This window comes from Eurypyga helias, unplaced genomic scaffold, assembly GCF_000690775.1.
Source record: "Eurypyga helias isolate BGI_N326 unplaced genomic scaffold, ASM69077v1 scaffold4042, whole genome shotgun sequence".
NCBI lineage: Eukaryota > Metazoa > Chordata > Aves > Eurypygiformes > Eurypygidae > Eurypyga > Eurypyga helias.
In genome coordinates this window covers 1,896-10,161 of record NW_010237678.1, presented here as the reverse complement: position 1 = coordinate 10,161, position 8,266 = coordinate 1,896, and the positions used below count along the sequence as shown (strand labels likewise).

The following is an 8,266-nucleotide window of genomic DNA, read 5'->3' as shown; positions in this document are numbered from 1 at the left end:
GCCCCCTTGGGTGGATTCCATCTAGTCCCATAGACTGTGGGTGTCTAAGTGGTGCAGCAGGTTACTAACCATTTCCTCTGGGATTATGGGGGCTTCGTTCTGCTCCCTGTCTTCCAGCTCAGGGGGCTGGGCACCTGGAGAACAACAGGTCGTACTATTAAAGACTGAGGTAAAGAAGGCATTAAGTACCTTAGCCTTTTCCTCATCCTTAGACACCATGTTTTCCCCCTGCATCCAATAAAGGTTCTGCTTTTCCCATGTGTCGTGGTTTAATCTGCTAATTAAGTACTGCACAGCTGCTTGCTCACACCCCCACCCCATCCAGTGGAGGAGGAGAATCAGAGGAAAATACAAGAAAACTCATGGGTTGAGATAAGAACAATTTAATAATTGAATATAAATGAATAAAATAGTGATACTAATAATATTAACTATACTACTACTACTAATATGTAATGGAAATAATGGAAAAATTATACAATTGCTCAGTGCCCACTGACCGATATACAGCCAGGTCCTGAGAAGTGAAAGCCAGAGCCCAACAGCAAGATTGCAGCAGAGTCAAAGCAAGCCCCACCGGTAAGAGCATGAAGTCAACTAATGCACCAGCTAATTAACTAATGTACAGACTATGGCCCCCCCCTGGCTTATCTACTGAGCATGCCGTGCTGTGCAATGAAACACTCCCTTTGGTCAGTTTGGGTTAGGTGTCTGAGCTGCGTACCCCCCACACTGCCTGTAATGGGAAAGCTGGGAGCATAGGTGTGATATCAGAAGCTGAAAAAGCCCTTGAATGGGTACAAACCCTCCTTAGCACTAGCTAAGCCACCAGTGTTATCAGTGGTCTCCTCAGGGCAAATCCAGAACAGCCTCATACCGGCTACTGTGAAGAAAATTAACCCTGTGCCAGCCAAAACCAACACACCATGCCGTGTGACCTCCCACTTAGCCCATGCATTTCATCTTGGGTTAGACTGGACGTGCAAATGTACCTGTGGGTAAGAATCCTGTGACCACGGGCTGTGGGTCAGTGCTGACGATCTGATTGCGTGAGGTAGGTTCACCCTTGGTGTCAGTGGAGGTGCTCAGCCTGCGGCTTTGACTTCTGTGCAGTTGTCAGGAATTTCAGATGTGGCCTGATAGTGCAGCTATTTCGTGTGGCTGCTTACGTGAAAGCTGCTAGATTGTCGTGACGTTAGGAGAAAGCAAGAAAACAGACTGCTGAAATGGGTGTTATCAGCATCTTTCCTGGAAGCAAATTGCATGCCCAGCTCAGCACTCCTTCGCAAGAAGCAGGGACACCTTGAGGGAACTTTACTCACTTGATGTGGTGTAACCCCACTCCTGGCACCGGCCTTAGCTTTCCAGCACGCGATTCCTGTCTTTGACCACAGTGCTCTGGTAGGGATTGGGAAGATTGAACTCTGAGCTGCAGGAACAACCAGCTGCTGAATGAAGCTACTCATTCTCTCTGAAGCAGTCATGTCTTACCACCTGAACTAAAAGAGACCAGAAACCATTGTGATATAAAATGCACTTTCTACTTGTGCAGAGTGGGTCAATCCAGAGGCAGGATCTGGTCTTTAGAGCTGGGATGTTTCTGAAGAGAAGCCTGTGAGTGAACTCCCAGTGTGTCCCTTTAGGTTATGAGGCCTGATCACTGAGATATCAGCACAGACCACAGTAGTCGTTTTAGCTTTGCCCAAGGTTGTAGCTGGTTCCCAGGGCGGTCGTCTTAGTCTCACAAAGCAGGACTTCGCTGGGACACAATTCTGTGCATTCAGACAGCAGGGTGCAAAACTGTGTGAGTAACACATTAACTTTTGAGCAGGTTTTGTTCTATCCTTGAAAAAAAAAAAAACCTGTAATTTGAGGATTTCACTCTGAACACATCTCTGCTTTGCTAAATGGGGTGAAATAGGGCTTTGGTGAGCACCTGTATGTCGAGTTATGGTTGCTTCATTGCCAGGATGAAACATTGTGAAAAACGGCGTGGTACAGGGTCGTTACTTCTGCTAGGAATCATCTCTGTCTGGCTCTTCCATGAAAGGATTCAAATTCTTAACTTTCTCAATTGTTTTCTTTTCCTCGCTCCACAGGTGGTTTTTTGGAAAGATCCCCCGAGCGAAGGCTGAAGAGATGTTAGGCAAACAGAGACACGATGGTGCCTTCCTCATCAGGGAAAGCGAGAGCGCTCCTGGGGACTTCTCCCTCTCAGTCAAGTAAGTAATGCCCAGAAGCAATCGTGTGGTAATCAGGCCCTCTACTGCTCCTTTGGACTGGTGGGTAAAGGGTAGGTGATTGTCAGTGCTGAGGAGCAGGAATAATCTTCCAGATGCCCTCTAGCATTCCTGTTCTTCCACTGATAGGTATTTATTCCCTCTCTAATACAACCAACATACGTGCTCTGGCTTGTAACGAGCCCACAGGGCTGACCTGGCTGGCTCATGTAGTCCCAGGTGCTGCCTGGTGGTTGGTTTGGGGATTCTGGGAGGGGACTTTTTCCAAGAGCCTGTAGTGACAGGACAAGGGGTAACGGGTTTAAATTGAAAGTGGGGAGGTTTAGATTGGATATCAGGAAGAAGTTCTTCCCGGAGAGGGTGGGGAGGCACTGGGACAGGGTGCCCAGAGAAGCTGTGGATGCCCCATCCCTGGAAGGGTCCAAGGCCAGGCTGGATGAGGCTTGGAGCAACCTGGGCTAGTGGAAGGTGTCCCTGCCCATGGCAGGGGGGGTGGAACTGGATGGGCTTTAAGGTCCCTTCCAACCCAAACCATTCTGTGATTCCGTTCCTCCTCCTTACAGCCACAAAGTGCCCAGCGTGTACGTGTTCTCTCCCATCCTCCTTTATTCCTCTTCTGCAGCACAAATTATGACTCTGTCTTCTCTCTTTGTGTAGTCCACTTCCAAATATGATTTTCATGTCTGCTTGGCACATGCTTTGGGGATATTCCCATTGTCTAGCACAGGGACATGGAGCTGTGAAAGCAGAGGCCTCTTTCAGCTCTCCACTGCATTCCACGTTGGTAGAGAAACTCAGTGTAGTAAATGAAGTGAGGAAGAGCAGTTCTCACCTTCCAGTAACCTGACTAGAGGTATTGGCTGTTAAGCAGCAGGCCTTCCTGCTAGGTAGCCATGACCCACAAACACCATGCTGCCAGTCTTGCCCATCTGAATTCATTGTAAAGTAGAGGCTTTGAAACCTGAAAGGGTTTGTGACGTAATTTAACATGGGTTGGGTGTGGGAGGAATTCTGTCCTCAACAGTTGATTTTTGCCTTTTTTTTTTCCCTGTAATCTTCCCCTTTGAACAAGATTTTCTTTAGAATCCTAACAATAGGTTTTGATTATTCCTGCACAATTCCTAGTTTGCTCTGTTTCCTATGGCTATCAGTGATCTGTCTTGTCAGGATATTTTTTTCTGGTCATCTTTGGTCTGTAACCAAATTTTTGTCCTGTACAGCAGCACTGAGTCATACCAACCAACTGGATTAAAGCCACTGATTTTAAGAGATGTTTATATTTCTGTCTTGGATACAATCATCTGAGCTGGAATACTAGATATGAATGGAAGCTTCATTCCAGAGAGTGCATTCCTTTAAGAAACGTAGTTATGATGGCATAGCTCTGCCTGCCGGTTAGCTTAGTGTTGCCATCTGGTGGTGATGTCTCAGGTTTGGGCTTTTTATCCTGTTTGATTTAGAAAAGCCTTTTTCCTAAACAGTGATCTGCAGGATTTGAAATGGTTGGAAGCTCTCAGGTTGAGGAAGGGAGAGCAGAGGCAGTACTCCCAGGTTGTTTTGTGTTAGCTTTGTAGCTGAGCTAGTGTCTACGTTTTCAACCAATGTATAGAAGCTGTGCATGCCAAGTGGGGAACAGTTTTAGACTGAGGGAAAAAGACTGATGTACCATTTGTCTGGAAAACCCCGATGGACTCATTGGAGTTCCCCTTTATTCAGAGTAAAATTGTTGGAAAAGTAGCTTCAGCCGAATGCCATTATTTGTCAGAATTGTTAACACAGAATTGGGGTTGCTGCTTGCATGTGTAGCCTCACCTTTCCAGCACTTTCTGTCCTTTGTTTTTAAAGGACCAGAGCGAGCCTTTTGTTTTGCAAGAGGCTCTTTTGCCTAAGTCCAGACTGACTGCCAAAACAGACAATCCTTCCTTCCCTGTGGCAGTGTTTTCCCAGCAATTCACCTATAATGGGACTGGTGCTTGCGCATTGCATTATCACACAGACCCAGTGCTGCTCTGGGAGGGAGGGACTGAGACACTGAGAAGTACAGGACGGTAGCAAGAGTAGCACAAACCTAAATTGCCTGGAGTCGGTTGCGAAATTGCTGTGTGTGAAGAGCTGAACCGAGCGCCTGTTTGACTTCAGAATCCTGTATTTGGGACTGTGGAGTGGAGGCAGATAGTGGAGTGCTGCGGGTAGTTAATGTGACCCTGCACCGCACAGGCCATGGCGTGTGTCCGGCCTTCAGCAGCTGGGGTTACTGTGCACGTACACCAAGGACGTGTTCTGCATGCCAGCTACGTGGCAGTGTGGTGGGAAGTAAAAAGCTGAAATACTGCACGTCATCCAGGATGAGAGAGAGTTGTGACAGCAGAAAGCCTGTACAAAAAGACCTCAGACTTCTGTAAATTCAGAGTGGTTTGAAAAGCTGGTTTTAAACTGAAGTCCTATAAGAAAAGCACACGAGAAGCTTTGCAGGGTATTTTTAAAATAAATTCAGTGTTGGGATTCTATCTCTCTGATTACTGATTTCTGTAAAACACAACTGACAAGTGGTTTATGGACATCTGTTTTTTTACAGCAACCAACTGGTGTCTAGATTATCAGTGTTACTGACAGATTTCACTGTGCCTTGAAGGACCTTTTTGTTCCAAACTCTGCTGATGATCCCAAAAGAGAAGTACTCGGTGACTTATAATGTGCTTTTTTTGTGTGTGTTCTTCATTCTTTCCACACAGGTTTGGAAATGATGTGCAGCACTTCAAGGTGCTTAGAGATGGGGCTGGCAAGTATTTCCTCTGGGTGGTGAAGTTCAATTCTTTGAACGAGCTGGTAGATTATCACAGATCCACATCTGTCTCCAGGAACCAGCAAATATTTCTCCGGGACATTGAACAGGTGCCACAGGTAAGAGAAGTGACCTCGTAGAGTGCGCTTTGCAAGCTCGAAACCAGGGTCTGAAGGGTGATTGTGTCGGGGTAGGGGTGGAGAGAAGCTGACTGACATTTTTCTTGTTTGTGGAAGCATCTTTAGACCCTGCAGCCAGAATTATACCAGAAAATAAGGTGGATGTTTGTGCAAAGCCTCCTGCTAGCTCCTAGTCTCCCCTTCAGTTCTGGCAGTGTTACTGTTGCTGCTTGAATTCTTGGCTTGTCTTAATATTAATGGAGACTGTTGTGGGAAAATCATCTGATTCCTGTGATTTAAAAATGGGTTTACTCTTGGTTTAGAACACAGTAAGAAAGGATAGCTCTACTTGTACTGGTTCATAGCCAGAATGTACCCCCCTTTAGCCAGAGAAACTCTGGTACTAGTCTTTCACCAAAGAAATGGTTATAGGTCGTAACATACGGAACATCCCTAGCCTGCTGGTTTGGATCTAGCCAGTGCTAAGAGACACCAAAACCTACGGCTGGGTGCCAGCAGAGCAGCTTGAGTGTATCTAGCTCCGTTTTGTTCCATTTCCCAGGGCAATCAAAATGGTATGTTGGATGTAATCGTCAATTTTGGATAAAACCTTTTGCCTCCATGTGCAAGCACTCTAGTTCTAGCTTGAAGACAAGGGCTGTGGAACTCGTGCTGCTCCCCACGTGCTGCAGTCACCCTTTGCCGCAGTTTGAATTAACATCTGGCTCTGCGCTGTCGGGTTGGTGATAAACAGAGGATGAGAAAACAGCTGGCTGAGAATGACAAGCATGAAGATACCTTCCTAGCCTCACGGTTTTGAGAATGCAAACGCATGTTAAATAAACTCTTAGCTTTTCAGTAAGAGTGGAAGCATTTGCTGCCCAGGCAGAATGCCCTGCAGCACAATTTCTTGATACTGGGGAGTTTTAAGGAAAACGTGTAAAATGCCAACATCCAGTTTTTAGGGAGAAGTCTGTGTTAGGATCAGTAATATTCATGCTGTCGGTAAGAACAGGGTGAATAAGCAAAAAGACCGTTGTATTGCAATAGAATACAGATTTAGAGTAGATTCATGGAGACTGGAAAATACTAGGGGAAACCATCTGAGCCACCTGCTATCCTTATTTCAGCTCTTGCCCAGAAACTTGGCTTTTTTCTGAAGTCTTCTCCAGACTGTGCTTTCCTATTCCAGCATCTTGTTACAGATGTTGGAACCTGGCTTGCAGGGAAATGAAACAGCCCGAATGTTTGTTGTTAAACTCTGGTGTAGGTTAAGCTCCTGCCTGAGGGAGCAGATGTCTCAGGTGCTGTGGATGATTCTCACTTACCTCACGTTATCTTTTTCCTTTCCCTTTCAGCAACCAACATACGTTCAGGCCCTGTTTGATTTTGATCCCCAGGAGGAAGGAGAGCTGGGCTTCCGTCGTGGAGACTTTATCCAAGTCCTTGACAATTCTGACCCCAACTGGTGGAAGGGAGCCTGCCACGGACAGACGGGCATGTTTCCACGCAACTATGTGACCCCAGTGAACCGGAACATCTAGAGATAAATATTAGAGATTATTTAAAGAAGCCAGAGAAACAGTAAATACACATACAGAGCCTATCTGCAGCCAGTGACCTAAAATCACACGGCGATAAAACCTGAGTCGCCTTTCACCATGAGGTGATCCTCCTTCACTCAGTACGGAACTTCAGGGGCGGGGGGGGAAGAGTTCAACTTACACACCAAAACTTATCTTTTAAAAATAAAAAAAAGAGAGAGAAAAACCGAAAATAACAAATTTCCTCAGCTGCTCCTGGGTTACCCCCTCTCATTCGCTCTTGTTTCCCCTTCCTCCTCTCTCCATCAGTGCATGAAGTTTTAATGCCATATAAAGTCCTAAGCAGTTAAAGGAAAAGGGAGAAACTCTGCTGGTATTTTCTCTCTCCGCAAACGGTCTTCATTTGACATGAAGGGACATGAGAGAAGAACCAAATCCACAGTCCTGCCTTTAAAAAAAACAAATCATCAGTCTCTGCTTTTGCCTTCAACATTCAGCTCTTCTTGCCTGGGAAGGATGAGGTGTTAATCTCATTTTTATTGTCTCTTCTCCTTTGGCGCTTTCTTCTGAAGCTCAGCAGCTTCCAAGCAGGGGAAAGGAGAAGAGTTGTGTGGCTTTTGGGGGGTTTTTGGGGTTTTTTTTTGTTTTTTCTTCTTGTGAGTCACAGAGCTGCTTTGAGAAACTCCGACCTACAACTGAAGTCTGTTAACGCTGTGCTGACAGCTTTTTGGTTTTTTGGGTTTTTTTTTCTTAAAGGTGTACGGTTGAGCACATTCTGTATTTTTTTCCATAGTGCCTTTCCCTTCTTTTCTTCTTTATTATTTTTTAAGTTAAAAGGACAGTCCAGAGCTTTTCAGAGGGTTTTTTCTGCCTATATGTAAATAAATATTTCTGGGGGAAGGGTGTAAAGGACGGTGACTTTATCAATGGACATTTGAGAAAAATCTACAGAGATGGAGCTTTAATCTTAAGATTGTCTTACTCTTCAACTTTCCTTATTCCAAGGAAAATAAAATCAAGGCATTCAAGTGGCAGCTTAGGCTGCTCAGAGGTGGGGAGCTGCAACCAGGAGCCTCAAAAAGAAGTAAGAGAAAGGGGGGAAGTTATGACCAGGGAAGATGAGGAAGAATATTTTAGGGAAGGGGGGGGGGGGGGGGGAAGGGGGAAATTTGAGTAATAATAGCCCTCAGATATCCTATAAAATGTACATTCCTTTGATGGAAAACTTTATAATGCAGGGAAACCTCAAGAAATAGTGCTTGAAAAAAACCTTCATGCTATTAGTGAATGTTTCTATGTGATGCATGTAATCAGCCTGTCTCTTTGGCCTGGGTAGGGAATATCTGCAGTCGTGCTGCTCTTGAAAAGTGGGGTTGGCATCACTGTTCTCCAGTTTCTCCTCCCTCCTCAGGTCAGTGTTACTGTTGAAGTAGATCCCCCCCACCCCGCTCCCCGTTCACAGCAGGCTGTGTGATGACTGTACTCCCCACCCCACACCACCATGGCGTTTACTGCGGCCGTTTGCTCCTCCACCAGAGCAGTGTGACGTTAAATGGGACGGGAAGGAAAGCAATCAAGCTG

General features: G+C 45.8%; 1 protein-coding gene across 3 annotated transcripts in view; it reads left to right on the top strand.

The window, feature by feature from the left end:
- GRB2 (growth factor receptor-bound protein 2) overlaps positions 1-6,883 on the top strand; it is a 47,246-nt gene extending 40,363 nt beyond the window's left edge. Inside the window, exons 3-5 of one of the 3 annotated variants that reach the window (XM_010147530.1) lie at positions 2,100-2,222; positions 4,973-5,141; positions 6,500-6,883. In XM_010147530.1, the coding sequence (XP_010145832.1) occupies positions 2,100-2,222; positions 4,973-5,141; positions 6,500-6,685 (478 nt within the window). In that variant the 3' untranslated portion in view covers positions 6,686-6,883. The remainder of the gene's footprint in view (positions 1-2,099; positions 2,223-4,972; positions 5,142-6,499) is intronic. The other 2 variants (XM_010147531.1, XM_010147532.1) reach the window with 2 other exon arrangements.
- Positions 6,884-8,266: the final 1,383 nt, after the last annotated feature.